Genomic DNA, 27,576 nt, shown 5'->3' on the forward strand with positions numbered 1-27,576 from the left:
GGGATGGCTGTGTCAGAGGCAATGCGATTGGCACAGGATAGAGCAGGGTTTAGGGCTATTGTACATAGGGTCGCTATGAGTCACAAACAACCCAATGGCACATAACAACAACAACAACAATTATAATTAATGTTGCTTTAACTGAAAGACATTTGAGTCTGAATTCTGACTTATAAACAATAAGTTTTGCTAGCTTCCTCATTAATGAGTGATTTTCTGGCCAATGAGACTTTCAGTGATAAAACTGGAAATCTCCGTAGTGGTTACCTTGCTGGCTCTGAGTCCATGTAGCATTCTGAGCTATCTTGTATTTGTATCTTTAGGCATAAAAAGGAGACTTCTCCTAGGGTTTTAGTATAAGGCAAATTAATTGTTGTGTATAAAATACAGAAACACCCTACTCAGTGAGTCTAATTGTCAGTGTGAACTTTAGGTGTTATTGTTTTAATTGTGGTTGCTATTGTTTTAAAAAGCAAGTAGATTTGTCAAACTACATCCTGTCAGAAACTAGACCTTCATATATAAGATTTAATATTGAATTTGTTTTTTTACTTTGTTTCTTTCTTTATGCCCTTGCTGTCATTTCATTTAGCTTTTCTATAAACATAACAACAACAAAAACATAAACATACATAATATAATCAGAAGATAAATACAATCCATATTTGCATAGACTTTCAGGTTTTTGAGGACATAAATAAAAATATTTATAGATTTTTTTTACCTAAAAGCAAATAGCATAGTGTTATGAAATGTATAGGGACTTAGCCTGAAGTATAATAATAGCAACTATCATTTAGTTGATTGCAAACTTCAAGCCAACTAGTATTGCTTTATATGCTTCATGCCTCTGGTCTAGACAAGAGCTCCAAAATACAAACATTATTATCCTCAATATTCAGGAGGAGAAACAATTTCAGTGAGCCCAAGACACTTACTGAAATAAATGTGTCTAGTATGGAGTGTAACAAAGATTCTAAAGTAGGTCTAGTCTGCTCCAAAGTCCATGCTCCTTTTACCTGTAACTAATAGAATAATTTTAGATAAAGTAGGTGCTTTGACTAATTTGTTCACCTAATTCAGAATAAAGGAAATTGCCATTTATATTGCTTACCATTTTAGAGGTAATAAGTAATACACATCACATGCATTCTCATCTAATTTTGTAAGTAAATATTATTCTCATTTCTATGATAAAGTGACTGAGGTAATGGGAGTAGGTGTGTCAGAAATAGTGAGAGTAGCACAGAATGGAGCAGGTTTTAGGTTTTACATACTATTGATATAGTGACAGGTGACTTGATGGTAAATAGCAACAACTATGATAAAGTTATTAAGCAATACTCTAAGAATGCAACTATTATTACTGCAAGGGTTCTAAAGGTCAATCAATCTACTACATGTTTCCATATAGCAATTTCTGATTATAATTCCGCATATATGAATATAATAAACATTATCAGAATATACTTCTAAACATTTGAATATACTTATTGTGTAATCGTGTATCTTTCTCAACTGGAATAAAAAGATTAAACAACCTAATTTATCCTGCTCATGAGTTGTCACTGCTTGTAGCTAACATGAAGTCAAATTTTCAAAATACAAGAGAGGTATTGTGGCCTAGTGGCAAGAAGCTGTGCTGCAATCCCAAAGGTGTGCGGTTAAAATCCACCACATAATCTTCTTGAAAAGGAGGAACAATCTCTTCCTGTGCCAGTGAGATCTGATTTGATGGCACACAACAAGAAAACAAATCTAAAAAGAATTTCAAAATATAAACACATGCATTAAATATTAAAATAATGTTTGCAAAAGATAATGTTTGCAACTTGCATAGAGGTAGAGAATAAGTTTTATTTACCCTCAGTTTTATAGATTTAATATACCAAGCTCAAAGATCCAAAATTATTATAGAAATCAGTTAAATGTTAAGCCAAGTCATACCTAAATATGCTGGTAAAAAACTTTATTACAGTGAAAGGAAAAGATGAAGTGTGGGGAAGGCTAAGTATGACTAAGGGGAAGTTTTCACACCATTAGTATCCATAATAATAAACACATAGCTACATGGTCAGACATGCTACTCCTGCCCCTATCTCTATTTCTCATTGGGTCAGATGTTCATTATAAATTAACCTGAACTTTACTCACAGTTGTGGGGCTTATTAGAGAAATGGGGTAGGGAGTGGGGGAGGCAAAGAATGTCACACAATGCAAGTCCAGGTTTAGTCCAGTGATTCCAAGTCAGATTATTGCGAGACACAAGTCATCAATTCGTGAAAGTCCAGGTTCAGTTAGTTCAGCAGGACAAATTCATCCCTAGTTTCCTCAATTATCCAGCAACTTCATCTCAGAGCAGTTACAAATCAGCTTTTTATTCAGTAATCCAGCAAACAAAACTTTTAAGTTTTAACCATCTCCAGGGTCCCTCTGGTTACACCTTGTCACAATCTTTTCACCTACTCTCTATTACCATCTTTCATTGTGTAGGTTTGTCTTTTATTGGTTCCACAACTGTTGAAGATTTACAACACCATGTGTCTGCAGTTAAAGTAATTAGAGACCATAACCCCCATAAGGGCTAACACAAGGGATAAAAGCCAGTTTGCAAGATTTCTGACACTACAGTTTTCTTCAGAATTCTGTACTTCCTAGTTACCATTTTTCATGCATTTATTTCTGACATTATTCTGAGTGAATTATCTCAGTCACAAAAGGACAAATACTGCATAGTGCCACTATTGTAAAACGGGACTGACATAGAAGTTAGGGGGAAGACTGAGAAAGATAGGATAAATTATGCATACTGCATTGAAACAGACGAGGGAGAGAACTGTTTAAAAGGTATATATGATTAGATATTATTGTCATGACATGAGTCCAGAATGAAGGCTGCATAGTGGAGTGGACTTGGGGGAAGGGATTGTATAACAATGAAAGAATTTTTCTTTTACTTTTCAAAGAGAAGAATGAACTGGAGATGAGGGGTGGGCAGGGAGAAAAGTGAAACAATGAATGAATGGAAATCCAAAAATCTCTGTAAATTTTCATTAAAATTAATAATAATAAAGTGTAAAACTATGGCATAATGAAAAAGAATGGACTTTTATTGATTAGAGGACTTTTGTTGAATTTTTGCTATAGGCCTCTGAGGAGACACTACATTCTAGCAATGAAGAAGAGGACCCCTTACGAGGAATGGAACCCTATCTTGTACGGAGACTATCTTGCCGCAATATTCAGCTGCCCCCTCTAGCCTTCAGACAGCTGGAGCAAGCTGACTTGAAAAGTGACTCAGAAAACCTTCAGAGACCAACCAGCCTTCCCCTGAAGATTCTGCCATTGATTGCCATCACTTCTGCAGACTCCAGTGGGTGAGTGCCTCTGGGAATGCTCCCTAATTCCTAATTTTATATTCTAATGTGTGATCCTTGTCTGTGAACTTCTGTCCTTTGATGGCTCATTGCTTGCTTTGAATAGCAGAAACTTGGAATTTCTAAAGTTAAATGAAAAGATGATTTTTCTCAGGTAATGCTTTTCTGTGGGAAGAGTAGTTTTGGCCTGTTTTGCAAAGAGGAATTTAAAATGTATTGGTGAAGGGAATTAAGAACCCTAGAGAGGGGAATCGTATGTGGACAATGGATACTGGTCACATGTGTATTTACCAAATGGGAACCAATAGAGAAATTACCAGATGTACAACATAGCTGAAACAGGTAGCCAAGTTCATTGACGCAAAGTGAATTTGGAATCAAGAATAGATTGTACTGCAATTAGGATCAAAGAAAATATTCAATTATGTTAATCAGCCTACTGACTTGTCCTTTGATTCTTTGAAGTGTTGCTTACTAAATAGCTGTTACAGTTCCCAGACTGGAGAGCATTACACTGAGTGAACTAACTCAGTCACATAAGGATCAATACTGGATAAGACCATTATTGAAAAAATAGAAGGATAACTAGTAAAATGTGTCTGGAGATCCAAGGGGGTGAGGGTTGGGAGTAGAGAGGTGAGAGTGAGCGGGGCGGGGAAATCATAGGATTTTTCTAATTTGATTTTTAAGGAAGAATCACAACAGTCATGTGCCCCTCATCTCACCTCTGTATTTCCTATTCTGCAGGGCATGCATGGTATTTAAAATTATTCATAGTTCTCCAGTTTTAATTTTTTCCTGCTGCTTATCTGCTGCTTATTCTTTATTAGTTATTAAAAAGTTGAGGAAAAAAAAGCAAAAATAATGGGAAAATGTTTTACTGCTGACTATTTTTCAGAAGAATGAATAGACAGCAAAGAGGTTGAAGCCTGGAGTCCACACATGCAGAGACTCCAGGAATTTGCTAAGAATGAAAGAGCAGAGTGACATATTATGCTACAAGTGTGGCCCTTCCTTTCTTTAGCAAGTTCAAGGCATCTCTAGAAAGGTGCCTTTTGGATTTTTGTAACATTTAAAAATTTGCTGTTAAGAAACAATCTACCAAATGGAAATTTGACCACTGATTCTCTTTAAATTAGCTGGTGGATCCCACTGAATTTATGTTATTGAATTTATGAGAGATGTTATCCACATCCACTCCTGTCAAGTTGATTCTGACTCAGAGAAACATTACAGGACAGAGTAGAACTGCCCCAAAGTGTTTTCAAGGTGCCGATCTTTATGAAAGCAGACTGCCATTTCTATCGCTAACAGAGCAGCTGATGGGTACAAACCACTGATACTTTGCGTAGCAGTCAAGTGTTTTAACCATGGCACAGAGATACTATTAGGTAAATAAAAATGAATTTTTTATTTTGAAGTGTAACTTTGAAGGACTCTCATGAAAGGGATATGACTATACAACCATCAGCAACAAAAGTGCGCAACATTGTGTGAAATTTTTATTCAGTGAAACCTGTTAGAGATGCACTAGCCAGGGTGTTTCCTGGGATTTGATCACTTAAGTCCTCCACCCAGCATAAACCAAAACAGAAGACTTCTGGAGGAATAGTGTATGTTTAACCTAAACGATATTGCTTGTACAGATGGTTGAGGCACAGCAAAAGAGATTTATTAGCAAATAGTTGGAATTCTCCTGAAATCTAACTTCCAGGCCTTCTGAAGATAGCACAATTATCTCACCATTAACTTGTCTCTGCACTCAACTCACTGACACCTAACAACAATTGCCACAACATATACAAAGTTTATCTTAGAATCACTACCTTATTTTCTCCACGTTTTAAGAAGGAGGGATTAACATAGAAATAAAAAAGAAACCAATTTTTGTCATTGATACAGTGCATTAATTTTAATTTCTCAAGATATTTGATGACTAAAACATGATTTTTTTTTTGTTACAATAAACTGCTGTATCATGAGCCCTTAAAAGAAAATGTTGTATGTTTAGTTTATCATTATGTAGTTGGGCATTGTGTATAGTTAAAAATCACAGGTGAAAGCTCAGCTTATTTAATTAAATTCGAATGTGTTGCTATAGAAAAGTAAATAGTCCCCAAATATCAAAGCATTTAAAGGCTAAGAATTGCCTGGATTATATTACTTGCATCGGTTAGGGAAAAGTTCCTTTCTTAAGTTGTAATCTAAGATTCAGCTGTGAGATAAATTTTGCTTGCCATATACAATTTTAGTCAATATTTAGAGAAAAGGTTGCTCTTTTAGAGAGATAAGGCAAGAGTGAGTCATCTCTACTAAAAAGAAGGTGATATAATAAGAAACCAAACGAGTCTGGTAGAGGGTTTGTTCTCACCTTAGGATACAAAAATAAATAATGAAATTAAATATTGATAAATGAATGCCTTAATAGTATTTTTTTTCACCTAAAGAAGGATCATTTATGCTCTATCACTATTGGTGGCCCTTACTGAAATAACCTACAGCCAAAATCCAGGGCAGTCGAGTTGATTCCAATTCATGGTGATTGTCCATATGTTTCTAAGGCTGGACTTTTTTAATGGAAGGGGACTATCCATCTTCCTCCCAAAGAGCAACTGATGGATTTAAAATTTGTATTTCTGGCTGGAGGCTAGCATGTTATTATGCACAGAGAACCAAGGGAAGGAAGACTGTTATTAATTTCTTGAAATGATACGAACTTGTTTTAAAATGTATTTGGCAAAGTAGTGAGAATGTCATTGTTTTCCATTTTTCTCTCTTAAAATTTTTCTTTACATTTACTTTTATTAGTCTTTCCGTTTCAGTACATGTTACATGCAATAAGATATATAAATCTCAAATATACATACTGACAAATACATTTTCATTAATTCATTGTTGCACATTTTCCTCCCTCCTTCTACCTTCCCCTTCCCCCAGTTCACTTTCTTTTTAAAAATATCCATTCATTATTGCACAATTTCATCCTCCCTTTCTCTAGTTCTTTTTGCAATGTACCTCTTATTCTGAATCATTTTCTTATATACAATGCCTAATTATATATTCCTTTTAAATAGTTCTCTCCCTCATCTGTTCAAATAGTGTTCATTATCTATTCTCTCTTTTCCTATTCTCATCCCAATCCCCATGTCAGTCCTACTTCATAACAGTGGCATTATGCAGTATTTGTCTTTTGAGACTGAGACATTTCACTCAGCATAATGCCATCCAGAGTCACTCATGTTATATAAGATTTTATGAGTTCATTATTTTTCAGCGCAGCATAATATTCCATTGTGTGGCTATACTATAGTTTTTCTATCCATTCATTTTTTGACAGGCACTTGGGTTGTTTCCATCTCTTCGTTATTAAGAATTACACAGCAATAAATATGAGTACAATTATGTCTGTTTGGATAGCATTTATGGTTTATTTAGGGTATATCCCCAGCAATATATTATACAAAATACTAGTGGAATTGCTGAGTCAAATAGTATTTCAATTTCAAACTTTTTGAGAAAATATCAAACAGCCTTCCAAAGTGATTGAACTATTTTATACTTCCACCAGTAGTGAATAAAGGTTCCAATCTCTCCACAGGCTTACCAGTATGTATTGTTTGCTGGCATGTTGAGCTTTGTTAGTGTTCCTGGGATGAGATGTTATCTCATAATGGTTTTTCTTTGCATTTCTCTGATACTAGAGATTTTGAACATTTCTTCATGGGTTTGTTTACCATCTGAATGTCTTTGTTGGTGAAGTATCTATTCATATCCTGTGCCGATTTTATGATTGCGCTGTTTACTTTTCTTTTGTTGAGGGACTGGAATATTCTATAAATTTTAGGTATGAGTCCCTTATCAGATATGCCATTACCAATTTTTTACTTTTTACCCTGATGGAGAAGGTTTTTTGATGTGCATAAGGATTTGATTCTTAAAAGGTCCTATTCATCTATTTTGTTCTCTCCTGGTTGTTTTTCAGTATGCTTGGAAGGCTGTTCATACTATGCATTAGGGCTTCTAGAGGTCTTCCAAACTTTTCTCTGATCAAGTTTTTAGTCTTTGGTTTAGCTTCTAGGTCTTTGATACACTTTGATTTGATTTTAGTGTGTGGTGTGAAGTATGGGTCTTGCTTGAGTTTTCTACAGATGATTTTCCAATTTTTGCCAATACCATTTGCTAAAAAGGCTATTGTTTCCCCACTTGACTGGTTTCATCTCCTTGTCAAAATTCAGCTGACCATAGATCGATGAACTGGCAAATTTTGTTCAATAGTGAATTGTGCTGTAAACTTAAAAGTCGTGACTCTCTGGTGTCTCAAATCTCTGAGGGGTTCCATAGGATAAGTATGGAAATATGCATCATTTCTCCCAGAACAATTTATAATCTTAGAAACCCAACTGGGGAGATGGGTTAGCTATAAGTTAGTTTTTAGTTGATAACAATGAGTGAGTAAGTACATATTTATTGAACTCTTGTTGAATAACGTCAAGTGAGAACCAACTTTGAGCTGAGCATCCACCAAATTTTCAGAAGCAGTAAAACACACAGTAGGAGGGTGTCCATCTTTTTCCTTCAAGAACGTGATAGAATCAAGCTGCATACTTTTGCATTAGCAGTGAAATTCCTTAATATTAAGACAATTAATACCCTATTTCTGTTACCTTATGTGGTCCCTTTATATCCATTTCCAGTCTGACTTGCCAAAGATTTGTTCCCAGTTAGGTTTTCTTTTCACCCTGTTACAGAAAGTTTTTGATGAGTATACAGATTCAATCTTTAGAAAGTCCCATTCATCAGAGTATCCTCTTCAAATTATGCATTGCTTGCTGTATTTGGCAGTCTCTTTATACCATAGACTAGGCCATCTAAATTGGTCCCAGTTTGTCCTTTATGAACTTTATGATTTAGGGCTTTACTCCCAGATCTCTGATCTACCTTGAGTTGATTTTTGTGTATGGTGTGAGATGTAGATCCAGTGTCAGCCTTCTGCAGGTAGTAGTCCAGTTTTGCCAGCCCATTAAAAAAAAAAAGAAAAGAAAAACAAAACAAAAGCAACCTGAAATAAACCCAGTTTTAACTTTTCTTGAATTTTGTATAAATGAAATCATACATATTATACACCATGTACTCATTTTTGGCTGCCTTATAATACACAGAATTGTTTTTAGATTTACCTGTGTTGGTGTTTTGAAGCTCTATCTCACACACTTAGGGCACGTGGCCAAGAGATACCACCCCTTGGAGAAGTACATCATGCTCAAAAGGGTGGAGGGACAGTGCAGGAGGGTAAGACCCCAGATGAGATGGATTGAAACAGTATCTGGGGAAATGGGAGTTGGTGTGTCGGAATTAGTGAGACTAGCTTAGGACAGGGAAGGGTTCAGAGATGCTGTAAGGTCGTTATAGGTTGCAGGCAGCTAACTCAATGTTACATAACAACAACATACTATATTGGTTGTTTTTTTATTTAAGCCTCTTGTTTAGAGTCAACATTACCTTGGGGAGGGAGTTTGTATTTAAAAGTCACTTGTTATTATATTTTGGAGGAACATTCTTCTAAGTGGTACAGCACTCTTCTGTCAATATACTGTACTGAGGTAACCTGGGATTGCTGTGATGCTGAACCTTTTGCCATTGTAGTGTCAAATTGAGATTCATGGAAGTGAACATAGCTAGAGATACAAAAGACCTGTGTAAAGAAAACTACAGAACATTTCTACAAGACAAAATAAAACACCTCAAGAAATGGAACAATATGTTCTGTTCATGGATAGGAAGATTCAATGATGCAAAAATTAAAAATCATACCAAAAGCAATCTATCTACATGTTTAACAAAATCCCAATACAGGTACAAAAGTCATTTTTCAAGAAGATTGAAAGGAAAATTGTCAAGTTTGTTTGGATTAGAAAGAGAGCTTGAATAAGAAAAGTACTTCCAGGAAATAAAAACGAAGTGGGAAGCATAGCACTTCTTGACCTCAAACTGACTACACAACAGTAGTAACCAAAACAGCATGGTATGGTACTGGTACAATGACAGACACAAAGACCAATGAAACAGAATTGAGTACCCAGAAATGGACCTAGCTAACTATGGTCGACTGATATTCAATAAGGAAATAAAACCTATCAGGTGGGAAAATAACAACCTCTTCAACAAAGGGTGCCAGCAAAACTGTATGCTACCTCCAGAAAGCTGAAAGAGAATCCACATCTCACACAATACACAAAAATAAATGCAAGGTGGATCAGAGACCTAGGAATAAAGCCTAAAACCATAAAGCTCATCAGAGAAAAACTGGAATCAAGCTTAGATGACATAGTCTGTCGCATAAGAAGACTGTCAAAAAGCCAGAAATGCTCAATCTGGAAAGGATAAAATTGATGAATAGGACCATATAGAGATTAAATACCTGTGCATATCAAAATATTTTTCCAACAAAGTTAAAAGAAAACATACTGACTGGGAAAAAAGAAAAAAAAAACCCAAAAACAATTGGCAGCACTATTTCAGACAAGGGTCTCCTATTATAGAATCCTATAGGGTCTTCCACAAGAAAAAGACTGATAACACAATTACAAAATGGGGGAAAAGATATGGAAAGAATTTTCACATAGGGTGCTAGTCAAATAGCCAAAAGGCAAAGGAAGAAATGCTCAAAATAATTGGCAATAAGAGAGATTCAAATCAAAACCACAATGAAATAACATCTCACTCCAGTAGCAGTGGCAAAGTTTAACAAGACAGCAAATAATAAATGTTGGAGAGGATGTGCTGAAATAGGAACTCTTATACATTGTTGGTGGGATTGTAAAATAGTACAACCACTCTGGAAGGCAGTTTGGTGCTACCTCAAAAAGGTGAACATAAAAATTCCATATGGTCTAGCTATTCTTCTGCTTGGAATATACCCCAAGAAAATGAGACCTACCGCACACACGGAACCATGTACGTGAATGTTGATAGCGTGTTATTCACCATTGCAAGAACATAGAAACAGCCCAAATGTCCAAGCACAATTAAATTGATTGAGAAATTATAATACACTTACATGATAGAATACTACACAGCACACACACAAGAGCAATGATTTTGTAAATCACTACCTAACATGGGAGCAACTGAAAAGCATTATGCTGAATGAACTCAGTTTCATAATGACAAATATTGTATAAGATCATTATTGTAGAATGAGTGTGAGGGTGCAGGGGGTGGGGTGGAGTAGAGGGCTGAGGATGGGCTGGAGGGTGCATTAATCATAGGGTTGCATAATTTGATGGGTAGGAGGTGTGAAGAAATGGGAAAGATCTGATGTGAAAAATATATATGAAGTTCCTAAATAAACCAGTATATATTTAAAAAAAATCCAAGTTTGATCACATTCTGAGCTACAAGGGTTAGGGTTTCAATATATCTTTTGAATGGATACAATCCAATTCTTCAGTCATCACTTCGGTTTTTGGTCTTTGGTTTTTGGGTGGTTTTTTTTTTTTAATTATCAAATATTCCTCTATAAGAACATTCTATAATTTATCAATTCTCAGGCTGATAGATATGGAGGTTCCTCCCCCTAATAGTTTAGGGCTATTATGAACAAAGGTTTTAAACATGGTCTTGTATAAACTTTTATGGACATTTTTTTTCTTAAGTATATCCCCAGGAAGAAAATTTCTGAGTCATAAGTGATACGCTTATTTTTATTTTAAAAATCCCAACTAGTTTTTCAAAATGGTGTACTATTTCATCCTCCTTCCTATATTGACTATAAATTCTCATTATTCCATATCCTGAGTAGCACTTAGTATATTTAATCTTGCCTGGTTAGCTATTCTGGTGAATGTATCTAGTTTTCATTTACATTTCCCTTATCGAGAGGTTGCTTTTATTGATAGATATAAATGATAGATGATAGGTAGAGATAGAGATGGGGGGGGAAGGAGAGAGTATGAAGAGGTTGAGATTGATAACAGCTTTAGTTTGCTTGGCTCCACAGTACACACTCTTAGTACCAGCAGCCAGGAAATCAAGAGATGAATTACATTGAGAAAGTTGGCTTTCAGGAACCTCTCCAGAGTACTGAAGAGCAGCGACATCTGTCTGAAGACTAAGGTGTGCCTGATCCAAGCCACAGTCTTTTTAATTGCTTGCTTTGCATCAGAGAGCTGGACAGTGACTAGGGATGATGGAAGGAGAATTGATGCCTTTGAGCTGTGGTGCTGGAGAAGAGTGTTGAATATATCATGGACTGCTAAACAAATAGGTTGTCCTATGAAGGGTGAAATCATGCTGCTCCTTGGAAACAAGGATTCTAAAGCTTCGTCTGACATATTACAAGGAGGGACCAGTCCTTGGAGAGGGACAGACATTACACTTGGGAGCATGGAGGGACAGCGCAAGAGAGGAAGCCCCTCAATGGAATGGATTGATTCAGTTTCTGGGGTAATGGGGATAGGTGTGTCAGAAACAATAAGGTTGGCACAGAATAGAAGAGGTTTCGGGCTCTCATACATAGGGTTGCTATGAGTTATAACAACAAACAACAACAAATATATATATATGTATATATGTGTGTGTGTGTGTGTGTGTGTGTGTGTGTGTGTGTAATCTGAGGTTGTAGTCTTAGGTTTTCTTCAGTAAATGCTTTAAATCTTCTTCACTTTCTGCAACCAAGTTGTGTGTGATTTATATATCGCAGATAAGCTTTCCTCTAATCCTGATACCATGTTCATTGTTCTTCATACAGTTCAATTTTATTGAAATTTTTGCTAAGCATACAGATTGAATTGGCACAGAACACTGACACACACTTTTCTTTATTTTAAACCGTGCAGCATTCCCTTGTTCTCTTTGAGTAACTGATTTTTTCATCTATGATACATTTTATATAAGCACAATTAAGTGTTCAGGAATTTCCGTTTTCTTAATGTTATCTATTATTTGTTACTGTACGTGTAGTTTAATTCCTTTGTGGTGTTAAGCTTTCTACCATTCTTGTTTATCTTTTTCTGTTGTTTTTAGTGGTAATCCAAGAGCTCTGAAGGAGGGATACTTGGATATATGTTTTTAGGAAAAAATATCACAGTGAAAAGCAAAGGAAATGAAGATAAGAGAGATGGTGATACAATTAAATTAAATGAGAGTGAAATGACAGACGAATATTAGGAAGCAGTCAATAGAAAGGAAAACGGTAACAACACAAACTGAGTAAAGTGAAGAAAACATGGAAAAAGGGGAATTTCATGAAGGGAATGCACTTCACATGAATGATACTTAGTAGAGAGGCTTGATTCCTTGGTAGCAAGGACAGCGGGCTTGTAGTGAACAAGACAGCCAGATAGTAAAGGCAAAAACAATGGCAAGCTGAGAAAAAAAAAATTGCTGCATGTTTGAGGTGATCAACAGCTGAGTGGTAAGTTGTTAATAGTAGACTCCGGAAAGAGACTGTGTGAAATTGAAGCTTGCCTAGAGGCCTTAAGAAAGTAATTAACCACTCCAAAATTCCAATTTTTGTAGGACAAAAATAGTCATAATTAGAGTACTTTATGAAGTTGTTGTGAAGACAAAAGACTCAGTGCTATCTCTGACATATTTTGAACACTTGTATATAAGAATAATAATACTTTGTTGCAAGAATCAGTGGGACAAGTCATATTTGTTTTTCCTGTTCATTTCCTTTGGAATGAATGTCTCTGTGTCCTGAGCATAAACATGTAGTTGATTTGGCAAAAGAGCTGTGCTGTCAATTTGAAGGCAGGTGGCTTAAATCTACCACTTCCTCTAAGTGACAAATATGGGAAATCTCTTTCTGTGTGATTTACAGTCTCTGAAAGTCCACTGTACTGTCAGCTGTCTGACATGTATGGTTCTGAAGTGATGGCATATAACAGCACCACTTACTTTTAGAGTAGAGATGAATGTTCTAGCCTATTTAGGACCCAGAGAAAAAGTTTTTCTTATTTCATAAAATTATAATTGTTATAGACTTATCACATTGATGCTAAGCTATTCTTAACACAAGACAATTTTACTATCTGTCCAGAGACATAACCTGTTTTCAAAGATAGTTTAGTTATGTTTTAGAGGAAAATGGAGGTTCTACCCATTTCTGTTCCCCCTTATGTGACAATGCTTGTTACCCTCTACACATCTCCCCGGTCAGAATCCTCAGGAGGTATTATCAGCTGCCTTGGGCCTGAGCTCTGACCCTGGCTTACTTTTCCTGGTGGTCCAGCACTTTGACATACTCTGAGAAGGGTTGCGCTCTGCCACACCCGTGGACTCCTCTCCTGCACATTGGAAGGATGTTGTGGGAGGGGAAAGTAAAAGTAGGTGGTACTACATCTCTCTATATGCTCACTGATGCATCAGCTAGAATAAAATGAGAACCAAGCAGCAAGTTGTCCCCTCGTGACATGATGACACACCTTTAGATGGATGTATATTCAGAGACATGCGTGGGTGGAGAATATTACAAATGCTCTCATCACCAACGTCTTATTACCTGTCTGGAGAGGTACATTGTGTTCATCTGTATTGCTATGCCCTATAAAGAAAGAAAATGAACAAAATTTAAAGGAAGAAATGGCCACTCATGGGGATTAAATAAACTACCTAACCTAGGAGGAAAGACGCGTCTACTCAAATGACTCGTCATTTTACAAGTGCCTTCCTGAAATACATCCTTGAATTTAGGAAAATTCAATTTACAGAAGGGTTAGTCTCAGAAGATAGCTAGATGCTGAGATTTAGTTCTTAAGAATAAAAAGTATATTAAAGTAAACATGAAAAAGGTAATTTTCAGCATTTTGTTACTGAATTAAAATTCAGACAAAACATAAAAAGGAATAAAGCAGAAACCTAGTCAAAATGCTTACATCTGTTCTTTCTAATTAAATGATTTGAAGAAATATGAAGAGTGAATTATTTCACATTTGAGTTTTTTTCTAAGTATAAATATTTATGGAACTTGAGGATTTTATTTAACAGTCTACCACTGTACCTTCATAATGGATTAGTACTCAAGTTTCATGGGATTTATCTGTTATGTACTTATTGAATGTTACATAGAATTTCTACAGTTTACAGACAAAACTTTCTAAAGGTGAAAAAAAACTTTCTAAAAGTGAAAACTTGATATCAGAAAGATTCCATAGAAACAGCATTATTGAACTGGATATGATTTCAAAATCAATCATTGTGAAGAAATTAGGAAACAATACTTTTAAGAAGCTTGAGGGAGTCACGATATTAAGAAGAAAGTTCATTGTTTATGCTTGATTAATTTAAATATAATTTATTGGTATATTTCCTGTCTAAACCACTCAAGATGTATAGAAACATCATAAATATATTGCATCTAAACAATTTAATTTCAGTTTAATTAAACCTTGTATCATTTGTCTCAAAAAATATATGTTTTTTTAAAGTTAAAACCAGACTAAGCAAAGAAATATTTTTAGTATATAATACTTTGAGGAAAAGATATCTTATTCCTAGAATCAGCAGAAATGCTTTAATCTAATCTAATCTAAAAGGTATTGTTTCGCCTTCATCCCTTATATGTTATGGAATGCTTAGAGACTTTACAATCACTGACATGACCTTATTTTAGAAAATAGTTTAAATACAGAACTTAGAATACATAAATATGACACTTCGTTATTTACAGTCTAGAACCTTTCCATCTTCTAGGTGTGTGTTTTAGGAGTGATCTTCCCCTGTTGTAATTAGTTTCAAGCTTTGACTCATGGTAGTGTGATATATGCTGAGAAGAACTTCCCCTGCAGGGTTTCAAAAGCAAATCTAATGAAGAGTCAACTCTGAGTCAGTTCTTATTCCGTGGTAAGGAGTGGGTGAGGATTTTGAGGAATTAACGTTTAAAGGAAGATTGTACCAGGTTAAGAGAACAGCAAGACCAAGCCCATGAATAGGAGAAATCAGACTACGTTCAGATCACTAAAATCTGTGACTACTGGATTATACAGAAAGAATTGTTCATCATAAGCAAAAAACATTAAAAAAAAAAAACCCGCAACTTGTCTGTGAGTCAGCTGTTACTCTGACACTCCCAAAGGTACCAGGATAGTACTGTGTTTCAAGAAATTTTCACATAGCTGGTTTTCTAGACACAGATAGCCAAACATTTCTTCCAAAAAACATCTGAATGAGCTTGGACTTGGACTTTTTCGATCAACAGTCATGTTTTAACAATTTACACTGACTCTGGTGGCTTAGTGGCAAGGAGTTGCACTGCTAACCCAAAGACATACACTTTAAATGCAGCACTTGCTCTGGAGGAGATAGATGAGCAATCTCCCTTGTTAATTATGACCTCTGAACACACTCTGGGGGGAGAAGTCATGAATTGTTTCTTATCCAAAAACACTAAACAACAAGAGGCCCCTATAACTAAAAGCAGATCCATTGTCATTGAATTGATTCCAACTCACAGTGACCTGCTATTAAGGTTTCTAAGGTTGTAGGTCTTCACCGGATCAGACTGCCTCATCCTCCTTCCACAGAGACTTTGATAGATTTTAACTGTTGCTCTTTTAATTAGCAACCCAGGCATTGAGAGCATTCTCCTCCAATGCAATTTACTGCCTCTGAAAATCCACAGAAGAATTAGCTGTGGGTTAGTTCTGACTTAAAAATACACAACAGCAACAAAAATGGACATATTATGTTTTGAGATAGTCTCCAGAAGTCCTTAGATGCCCAGACACAGCCATGGAGGAGACAAAATAGTTGGATCGGTCTAGAATTAAAAAGTGGATGCTTAAGACAATTACTATAAAAATAAAAAAAATTAAAAAATAACTAATAAGATGTGTGTAGATATCCAAAGAAGGACAAGAGAGAGGGATTTGGGGGAGTAAAAATCAAGCGATCACAGATTTTGGTGCGTGGAAGAAGAGGATGAAAGAATCAGAAAAGATTCAGTGGGGATGTGAAAAGACAAGTAACAGTGATTTATTTTATAAAATACAATGAATGGAAATGATCATACAAAACGCAATGTGAGTGGGCAGGAAATTTAAAGTGAGTGCAAAGGAAAAAAGTATTTGTGATTATTTTCAAGGGTGTGAAAGAAGTGGGAAGGGTGGCTAAATGAGCTGGGAATGGAGATTATCCAATATAAGAGAATGTCCCTACACAATGAATTTAAGGTCTCTAATATGCCAAGCTGCTAGCAAAAAGGTTAGATGGACTGTCCCTTTCTGTCAGAATTTACAGCTTCAGAAACCTAATAGAAACTCATTGTGAGTTGAAACTCACTTGATGGTAGTGTTTTGTTTTGTTTTCAGGTCCTCTTTGATGTCAAATAAATTAAACTTGGATAACTAAAGTTAAGAATAGCATGCTAAGGCTTTAAGGTTTCAGTGCTAGAGTCAATTTTTAAGTGTTGCAGAGAAGTAGAGAATCACCAAGAAGTGAGGTGACTGCCCTTGAAAGTTGTCAAAGGATTAAAGGATTTCAACATTTGATTCTGCCACATCTACACTAAAGCCATCTATAATAGTTTCAGGACTCAAGATATCAAGATGCTAAAAAGGTGAGTAGTTTCTAGAGAAGAGATTGGAGAATAGACTAACTAGCAAAATCAGTGGTAGGGAAGAGCTTATTGTCACAAATGACAAAGGAGAAGTTTTCTCATAAGGAAAATTGAGTAGTGTAAGTAGCTAGAAGAACATAAACCAAATCTCAGGCCCCAGAGGAATAGGATGTGGAGAAAAAGAGCAAACTTCCCTTCATGCTTTGCAGGAAGGCGATGTCCTCAGAGCCATGCTGGAAAAAAGACTAGCAATGGGGTAATTACACAGTGGGAAAGCTGAGGATGAAGAGAAAGCTGCTTTTCATAATAAAGGGGGGAACTCCAGAGAGATCAACTGGGAAACTTGGGAAGTTCAATGGGAGCATGAAATCTTATAGGACTATGAGATAAGAAACTGGAAGTGGACAGAGAAGAAGAGGAACTGAGATAAGCTTGTGATCACTGAATTCCAAAACACTTCCCAAACTTGAGCCAGCTGGCCCTTGGCGGATGCTCATTCAGGGAGAGGGAAGGGGAACAAGACTAATACATTTTTCAGAAAGGTCATGAAGGTTGTCCTAGTCCAAGTAAGTAGGTGTGCAATTGTATTCCTACATTCTTTGTTCTTTCATCATCTGTTGGAAACAGCAGCAGCTTCTGGTGTTTGGGGACTTTCGCATTTTCCAAATTATTCAGCTGTGTCCTAGTTTTATTACAGGCTGTGGAATACAGAGAAAGATTTGACTTTTTGGAGACACGAAAATAATGCTTTATTTTTTAATGAAAGTTTACATAGAGAATTATGTTCCCATTTGACAATTTCTACACAAATTGTTCAGTGACATTAATTACATTTCCCACAACGTGTCAACATTCTCTTTAATTCCATTCTGGTTAATTTTTTTATGCACATTTTTTCCCCGTTAAGTCAGAGTATTATTTTATTTTAAACAATTACTTTTTCATATTTAACTTTAATGATTGCACCAGCTAGAATAATGACTTAATTATTTTGCTTTAGCATTTGGGTTTTCTTTTGAGAATTCCTTTTATTATAAATGATTGTTGTCTTACAGAATGTTCCTGAAAGCTTTTTCTTGAATTCAAGCAATATATCAATTCATCGTGGTGGTGTTGCTATTAGGTGCTGTCAAGTCGAGTCTAGATTCAGACCAACTAGGGAATAGGATGAACCATTCACTTCTTCAATAGCAGGTCTCTGAAAACCCTATGAACAGTAGAGGAACATTGGCACTTTTAGTATTGGAAGTAGAGGTCTGACTGGAAGTTAAACAAAGAATGAAGGAAAACAGTGTCAAAAATCATTTGAGAATATGAACATGGAATGTATGTAGTATGAATATTGGGAAACTAGAAGTTATGAAAAGTGGAATGGAACACATAAACACTGACTTTCTAGTAGGCGTTAATGAGACAAGGTAGACTAGCCTTGGTCACATTGAATCAGACAATCACATGGTATACTATGCTGGGAATGAAAATGAGGAGGAATGGTAGAGTATTCATAGTAAAAAAAATCAATTTCTAGTTCTATCGTGAAGTACAGTCATGTGAGGGATGAGATATTATCCATATGCATACAAGGAAGACCTGTTAATACACCTATTAATCAAATACACACTCAATTCATAATTCTGCCTGCCAATTTTAGTAGTCCTAGCCATGATGCAATTGAATTATTTGGTGGATAATTTCTGGATGTAGAAAATGTTCTTCAATAAATTGGCTACTAATAGAACCTTTTAGAAAGTATCAGAAAAGCTATTGACCATTTCCCCTTTACTTAGCTGGAGTATGTTCTTCGCAGACTTTAACATCAAGCAACCTATTCAGATACTACTTATCATTTGAAACTGATAGGTTTCGTGTTGGAGATCTGAAATGAAAATGGTTGATCTGCAAACACAGTTGTTCATTCTGCTCTCTTTTGTGGTCATATAGAGTGATTTTTGTGTTTTGTTGTTGCTGCTATTATTTTAATTCTGTCTGTGAAAGTATTTAAAATTATATTTTAGCAACTCTAATATTTACAATGTGAGAAGGATTCACTCTACTCCATGGAACCTTGATCTTCACTATGGATGTCCTAACTGAGTCTGTTGGAGCTCTTGCGTTTTAATGGTAATGAGTGATGGTGTCTTGTTTTTTAGTACCATCCAGTCGGAACCAACTCACAGCTGACCCTCCAGCTGGTTTTTAGAGACAAGGTAGTCATACAAGTGAAGATTTCCCATCCTTTTCCCACAGTGCAGCTTGTGGATTCGAATTTGCCTTCGGGATCCATGCCTTGGGGTTTGCAGTGCAGTTTCTCACAACTAGGTCACCAGAGCTACAGAACTGTGCTGCCCACGTGTAAACGTGAGATTTGAATCCACCAGTTGTTCCGTAAGAGAAAGATGGGCAATCAGCTCCCACTTGATTTACTGCCTCTGAAAATCCGCAAAAGGGCCAGTTCTGATTCTATCTGTGATATACAACAATGGGTTGAACTATGTTGGAGCCCTTTTGGTTTAGAAGTAACAAATTATGCTACCAACCCAAAGGCAGGCAGTTCAAATCCCCCCGCTGCTCCGCAGGAGAAAGAAGGGCAATCTCATCCTGTGTGGTTCCCTGCCTCTGAAAAACTGCTAGACAGTTATTTTAAGTTGATTATGACTTGGCTGTACACAACAATGGCATTTCCACTCTCTTGGCCTAAACTGTAGGTAGTTGTGCTCCTAACTTAAAGTTGAGGCCTCTTTGGTGGAAGGAATCCAAGACATTGGCAATCCCTTCCTGTGCCATTTATAGTGGCAGAAAACCCATGGGAGAGTCAGCTGTGAGTAGATCCTCAATCAACAACAATGAATTTTATCTTAGCAGGAACTGTGAATGGTAAATAATTTTAGGAATATTGCCATAAGTCATAAGGACCTTCAGTGAAGCAGTGATTAAACTCCAAAAGGTTATCAGTTCAAATTTACAGAGTGGCTCTGTTGGAGAAAATTGACCAATTGATTTGCTCCTTTAAAGATTGCAGCCTAGAAAACCCTGTGGGATAGTTGTACTCTGTCATATAAAATAGTTCTTGTTTACGGTTGACTTTATAACACACAACAATAACAACAGCAATGACTACTACAAAATACAAGCCAGTACCTGCAGGTTATTTTGGTTTATGTCTTCTGAGATGTTCTATTAGGTATCCACTGTAAATAAAAACTGAGGCGAGGGCAAACAAATGTAAGCTTATGTGTTTCTATAAAATTACTGTTTAAGTGAAAGACTACTTGTCATTTGGCAAAACTATAAATAGGTATTAGTGAAAATTCACCTCCATTGATCATAGTGTAGTGGATACCTTATATATCCATTGTCTAATAGATACTGTATATATTCCTTATTATGACAAAATGGCAACATAGGCACTTAGAACTCCTAGAAGAGAAAAGAAAAAATATTGAGATAGATCAAAAATAATTTTACTTTTTCACATAATAAGTGAATTGTGATAGTTATTTTCTCTCATCTTAATATAGATTAATAGAAATATGCTTTTGTGCCAATCAACACAATTAGATGCCAGGCATGATTTATTTATAGTCATTCATTCAAATATCTTTTGAGCTTTAGTTTATGACAGAAAATATTTGAGGCACTAGGAATATATCCAGAGTGGATAGAAATAAACATGATATTTTGCTTCTCATATGAAACTCAAGAGAAATTTTTGGCAAACACAAGCATGAAACATTTGGACCCTTTAGAATTCTCTGGACCATTTTGTGTGTCTATATTTATCTCAGAAATCGACTCAAGAAGATCAGTCAGTAAGATCAACTGCAGAATCTATTGATCAACATAACAACATAACAAAATTATTGCATTCACTGCAATGAGAAAGACTACAACCTTGACAAGCTCCTCAGAGTGTCTCCAAAGAGAAGGATGTGAAAATGTTATTTAGCCAGTGAATTGTGAATACAAATCTTATAAGGTGGACAGCTAGTTAAGATTATAGAGATTGTAAGACCTCCTTGCTGCAGATAAATGACATCATCAAGAAAAGTGAGCTGGGGGACAGAGAGATGGGAAAAGAGAGGAAATTATGCAAAAATGAATGATCTTTTTAAAAAGTTAACTAAGTGGGTAGGGAGGAAAATGTGCAATAATGAATGAGTACAACTTTAACTTTTCTGCAAACTTTTATTAAAATCACAATTTTCTAAAAAATGAGAAGTGAAATAAAAGCAAGTTTTAATAAGCAATTATTGTCATTGTTGTTAAGTGTCATCAATCCAAGCACTACTCAAAGCAATTCTTTGAGCAACAGATTGGAACCCTGCCCTATCATTCGCCATCTTCACCATATCTAACATACTTGAACCCTTTGCTGTAGTTACTGTATGAATCTATCTCATTGAGTGACTTCCTTTCTTTCACCAACCCTCCACCTTTAAAGTATGACGTTTCTTTCCTTGAGCAACCTTGATACAAAAACTCTTTGAAATGGTTTACAGTTTTATTTCCAATAATATGTAATTCTTAGAACTTCTTTTTCCTGGTCCTACTATTGTTCAGCAGTAAAGGAAGCACTTAAGATTTGACGCTAAATTGGGTAAGATTGATTCAGGAACAGATTTTTAGTTTCGGTTTTCTTTGAGAAAGCCTTGATTTGATACACGTATTTGGCTAGACATTTTAACAAGATAGAGGCTTACTTACTGTCCCCTGCTTTACACACCTGTTTTTCTAGTTTAATTTATTTTATTTTAAATAAAATTTTTATTTTGTAGCGGTTTACTTACAAAGTTTGAATGCATTGTTTTTCACACCAGATCTTTCCTATTTCCATTACCCACCCCTGCTTCCATCCATCAAGTTGTGTGACCCTGTGATTAACCACCATCACCACCAGGCTCATCCTCACCCTCTGCTCGCCCCCCGCCCCCCTTGGATCCTCATACACATTCTATAATAATGGTCAAACAATGTTTGCCCTTTTGAGATTAAGTTTGTTAAGTTAGCATAATGCTCTCCAGTCCCTCTCACGTTAGCTAATGATTTATAAAATCATTACTCCGCTTGCTGCATAGTATTCTATTTTTTTAAAAAACTTGCATTACTGTCATATCTGTTACTTGGAAGTATAGGAAAGAAACAACTAGAGAATTCCAGTGGACAAGTTTTGGTTCTTTTGTAGAACGTTACAAATAGGAAGGTGTGGGCCAGTTACCCATAAGTGCAGCCTTTTGGGGCACTGCCTTCTCTTTGCATGGCCATTCTTGTCTAGTAGTTAAGGGAGGTATGGGCCAGTTTTCCATCAGCGGAGTATTTTGGGGTAAGGTCTTCTCTTTGCATGCCCATGCTTGTCTAGTAGTTAAGGAGTTGTACTGCCAACTCTAAGGCAGAAGATTCAAATCAACCAGCACTTAGAGCTTCCAAAAACCCAGAGTCAGTGCCAATCCAATGGCAATGAGCAGTTGCTGTTTGTCGTGATGGTTAAAATGAGGATCCCTGAGTTCAGTGCAAACAACCTTGAAGCTCCCTCTCAGGACTCTGAATGCTGAGAGGGTGGCTCAGCCCATAGCGTCACACTTGCTGCCATTGAATGGAATGACCAATCACCACAGAAGGTGAGGGCAGGGCTGGCACACACCCAGCTGGTGAGTCCTAGGCAGATCACTCCTGTCATTTTCCCTGCCGAGGATTACCTCTTTTGGGTCCTGCTCAAGCTCCCTGTTTGTTTACTCTGAGATCTATCTTATGGTCTTTTTGATAAATGACTTTCTTCTGCTTAAGCTAACCAGCCTTGATTTCTATTGTTTGCAATTTGGAATCCTGGCAAGTACACATGAATTTACTGGAAACTTTTGCCAAGCTTGACACCAAAGTAGAGGAAGTGCCTTGGCTTCTTTAGAACTTTGCAAACCCAGTAGTGCAAGGTTAGTAAAGAGGTACCAAAGGAAAAGATTGAGTTTTCATTTCAGTGAATTATTTTAAAATAGGGAGTTTGGAGAGGGGAGGAGGGGAGAAGAGAAAGGAATCTCTCGAGATGTCCCTGGCAAAGTTTGTGAAACTCAACTGTAAGAAGACAAGGATAAGGCGTCGCTGTAATTATTCCCCCTTGACTGTTCACACTGGGAGGCTTAAAATGGACTCCTAATGAGAGTGGTTTGCACCGCAATTAATTAAATGCATGAAATTACAAACTGCATGTCTTTTCCCTCTGGAGAATATTCTTCCTCTATAAGTACTGTTTTGTTTAAAACTCTCTCGCACTCTCTCTCTTTTAAAAGAAGTTTGCCCTGAAGGAAAATTAACTCTGATTGCTGCAAGTCCTCTGAGGAAGACTTCCCTTTGAATCAAGGGATGTGTCTCTGACACTTCCGTACCCTTAGTGCTCAATTTGCCAAAGAACTTTCACTTTTGTTCCTAATATAAATATCTTTGGGAGACAATCATGAGAGGAAAAGATGAGAAAGTGTAGATTAAATCATTGTATAGGTATCTGTGTTCATTACAGGGCGTTTTCTTGTGTGTGTGAATGTGTGTGTGTGTGTGGGGGATCTACTTCGGAAGTATTTCAGAGATAGATTATAGTAGAAAATTTATTAGCAATCAGCAGTGTCACCTCCAAGCAGTGGAAGACATCTGCTCATTACTTTGACCTTTTCAGAAACTTAAGTATATTTTTTCTTTCTCTCTTGACACCCTAATTCTCTCTTCTTACCCTAGTACACTCTGTCTTAATTGTCTCCACAAATTTTCAGCCTCAATTATACTTCTATGCTTTCAAATGTGTTTTCTTCTCCCACTTTTCCTTGTAATAAAATATCTATTCTTGAGGGACTTAATTTGTGTAATATAGAAAGGACCTGATAAGGCCTCCCCTCATGAAATATGAATAACTTTTAAGAACTTAGAGCAGTGTTTATCGTATGATAGAGATGAATATTTGAATTTCTCACATTCTTCAGAATACCAGCTGCCTGTCCATTACTATTTCTGATTTTTTAATTGGTCTGATTGGATTAACAACAACAATATCAACAAAAATCAGTGAGAATAGTTTGGAAATTGGTCAGGCATCAGAAAATATTCAGAAAAATAGGTTCTTACATTTTTAGTTAGTGTAAGGAATACTTCCCCCTTTCTTTTTCACCTTCATAACACAGTCTTTCTGATTTATTTTTCATCTTCTATCTTAACTGCACTATTTAACAGTTAATAATGCATTATCATATGTCAAGCCCTTTGCTAGCTATTGACTGTGTGTCATTGTATTCTACATGCAGAGCAACTCTAAGATTGTTAAGGATTTTCATTTAGAACCAAGGAAAGTGAGGCCTGGGGCCATTAAATAATTTTCCTAGTATCACAGAGAACCAAGAGATAAACCAAGGTGAAAAAGTTATTGATTTCATTTTTATATACTAAAATGTGATATCCAAGATTCACTATACTTTTATATGTTGTAGTCGTGTGCCATGGAGTCAGAACCAACCCATAGCTGACCCTCCAGTGGATTTTTAGAGGCAGCTAATTGTTCGGGAAGAGAATGATCATCCTTTTCCTGTGGAGTACGTGGTGACCTCAAACTGTGTGCCTTTGGGATTACAGTGCAGCTTCTTGCCACTAGGCAACTTTTTCGAGATTTTAAGGAATCATGGGTGGCATAACCAAACAGTGGTTGGTTCAAACCCACTTGCAACTCCATAGGAGAAAGTTTTCCTCTTACAAAACTGTACAGTCTCCTCTCACAAAACTTTACACTCGAAGAAACCGTGGAGAGTTTCCTTGAATTGGAATACACTTTTTGGCAGGGAATATGGGTTTTTCTCTAATCTTTCTCCTGGACTATTACACCTTTTTTTTTCCTATAGAGAAAACTCTGTGGAGATCTGAAATAGTAACATGAGCTGAAAATAAATAGGCAAAGTATCCCATATCTGGTAGTAAAGTGTGGAGGTAAAAGGGATTGTTGGCAATTTAAGATCCTGAGAGAAGTCTAGGTTGGTTGCCAATAAAAAGAACCACCAGAAGCCTAATTACTGTGTTAGAAAATTATTGTTTCAGTGCTTGATTATATCTGGCTTATTGATATGTAAGAGGTAATCTGCATTTAATAAGCACACAAAGATCCTTTATGAAAAATAAAGTTGATAGAAATCTGCATTGACAATTTATTGTAATTGTTATTAGTAAGCACTGTCAAGTCAGCTCTGACTCACAACAACCCTATTAGAAACAGAACTAAACATCATTTGATCTTGTACCATCCTAACAGTCTCCACTGTGCTTTGACTCATTGTTTCAGTTACTATGGACATCTAGCTCATTGAGGGTCTTCTCTGTTCCTTACTAACCCTCTATTTTCCCAAACAGGATGTCCTTTTTTAGGGACAGAGCCCTTATTATCACATGTCTGAATTATATGTGATATAGTCTCACCATTCTTGCTTTTATAGAACACTTTGGCTGCATTTCTTCTAAGACAGATTTATTTGTCCTTTTGGCCGTCCTTGGTAAATTCAACATTCTTTGCCACCACCACAATCCAAAAGTGTCAATTATTTGGTCTTTTTTTATTTATTGTCCAACTGTAATGTGAATATAAAATAACTGAAAATACTATTGTTTGGGTCAGGCATACTTTAGTTTTCAGAGTGGCACCCTTTCGCTTTAATACTTTATAGAAGTCCTTAGTAGCAGATCAAGAGAAATGTGTATCAAGGTTGTATCTTTTCATTGTGCCTTTTCAACTTGTGTGCCTCAGTAGTGTTGTTGTTGTTAGGTCTCCTAGAGTTGAGCATGACTCATAGCGACCCTATAAACAAAAGATCTGGACTCTGTTCTATCCTGCGTCATCCTCACACTTCCTGACACACAAGAGCCTATTGCAGCAGTCACCATATCAGTCCACCTGGGTGAGGGTCTTCCTCTCATTCACTAACCCTCCACTCTTCCCAGCATCATGTCCCTCTCTAAGGAATAGCCCCTCCTAGCAATATGTTCAAAGAATGTGAGGTGAAGCCTCATTATTCCTTCCTCCAAAAAGCACTCAGCTACATCCTCTCCAAGAAGTATCTGTACATTCTCTTGGCCATCTGGAATGTTCAGAGCCCTTCTCCATCATCACAGCACAAAGGTGTCAATTCTTTTTCTGTCATCTGTATTCATTGTCCAGCTCTCAGATGCATAGGTAGTAATCAGAAAGACTATGGCCTGAATCAGGTACACCTTAGTCCTCAAACTGACATCAGTACTCCTCAATAATTTGGAAAGTTCTCTAACCACAGATTTTTCCCAGTGCAATGTTATCTCCTTATGTTCTGATAGCTCATACCAAGGGTGTTAATCATGGATCCAAGCAAGATGAAGCTGTTGACAGTTTCAATCTCCTCTCCATCCATCATGATGCTGCCTATTAGGGTCCAGTGGTAAGAATTTTTGTTCTCCTGACATTGAGATGTAATCCATACCAAAGACTGAATTTCGTGATCTTCAGCAATGAGTCCTTCAAGACTGTGTCATCTGCATAACACAGATTATTGATGAGTCTCCCCCTGAAACCTGATGCCACACTCCTCCTCATAGAGTCTAGCCTCTCAGATAATTTGCTCAAGATACAGATTGAATAGGTATATAGAAAGAATACAACTCTGGTGCACTACCTTTCCAATTCCAAGCCATGCAGTGTTCCTCTGCTCTGTTTACACAACAGCCTCCTGGTCCAGGTCTAGGTTCCTCATGAGCATAATCAAGTGCTCTGGGATTCCTATTCTTCTCAATGTCAGCGATGACTTGTCATGATCTACACAGTCAAATGCCTTTGCAAAGTCAATAAAGCACAGATAGACCTTCTGGTATTCCTTATGTTAGCCAGGATCCATCTGACATCAGCAATGATATCCCCAGCTCCACGGCCTCTTCTAAATCCTGCTTACTTCTAACAGTTCATTATCTATGTACTGATCCAGTCATTTTTTAATTATTTTCAGTATTTTTCTTGCATGTGATATCAATGATAGTCTCCTGAAAACTAGATTTCAATGTTAAATTAGCAATGACTATTAAAAATGTTGCTCATTCAGCATATGTTAGCACATAATACCAGAGGGAAACCTGGTATCCTAGTGGTAAGAAGCTGCACTGCAATCCTGAAGGCACATGGTTTGAATCCGCCAACTGCTCCACAGGAGAAAGATGGATAATCTCTTTCCATGCCATTAACTGCCTCTGAAAAATCCTTTTCAGAGGATAAGCTATAGGTGTGATCCAACCTGACATTACACACCAGCAACAATTAGCAAATTGTAACATATTTTTTAACTTATCAAAACTCACTTTCAAGGAGTCAGCTATGGCTCCTTTTGACCTTCCGTAGGGTGTAGGAGATTGTAAATACTAATGGGAACAAACCATCTAAACTGGTCCCTGGGTGCAGCTTGTAGTTGTTGTTGTTGTTAAGTACCGTCGAGTAGCAGACGACTCATAGGGACCCTATGAAGGAGAGTCCTCGATGCTTGAGTGTCTCTCATCCTCTCTCCAGGTTCATAGGTTTCCTGGAGGCAAGCTATTATGGAAGTGGATGCCACTCCTCCTTCCAAGCTTATTTTAATCGGGGAGCTCCACCCCACTCTCTGTCTGCATTGG

General features: G+C 36.7%; 1 protein-coding gene across 1 annotated transcript in view; it reads left to right on the forward strand.

Moving 5' to 3' along the window:
• Nucleotides 1–27,576, forward strand: part of PDE4D (phosphodiesterase 4D, cAMP-specific) — a 2,352,803-nt gene that overhangs the window by 862,448 nt on the left and 1,462,779 nt on the right. Inside the window, exon 3 of the mRNA XM_006891514.1 lies at nucleotides 3,148–3,377. Within this exon, the coding sequence (XP_006891576.1) occupies nucleotides 3,148–3,377 (230 nt within the window). The remainder of the gene's footprint in view (nucleotides 1–3,147; nucleotides 3,378–27,576) is intronic.

Source organism: Elephantulus edwardii, unplaced genomic scaffold (assembly GCF_000299155.1).
Source record: "Elephantulus edwardii isolate Elephantulus edwardi_28Jun2011 unplaced genomic scaffold, EleEdw1.0 scaffold00099, whole genome shotgun sequence".
In the NCBI taxonomy this organism is placed as follows: domain Eukaryota; kingdom Metazoa; phylum Chordata; class Mammalia; order Macroscelidea; family Macroscelididae; genus Elephantulus; species Elephantulus edwardii.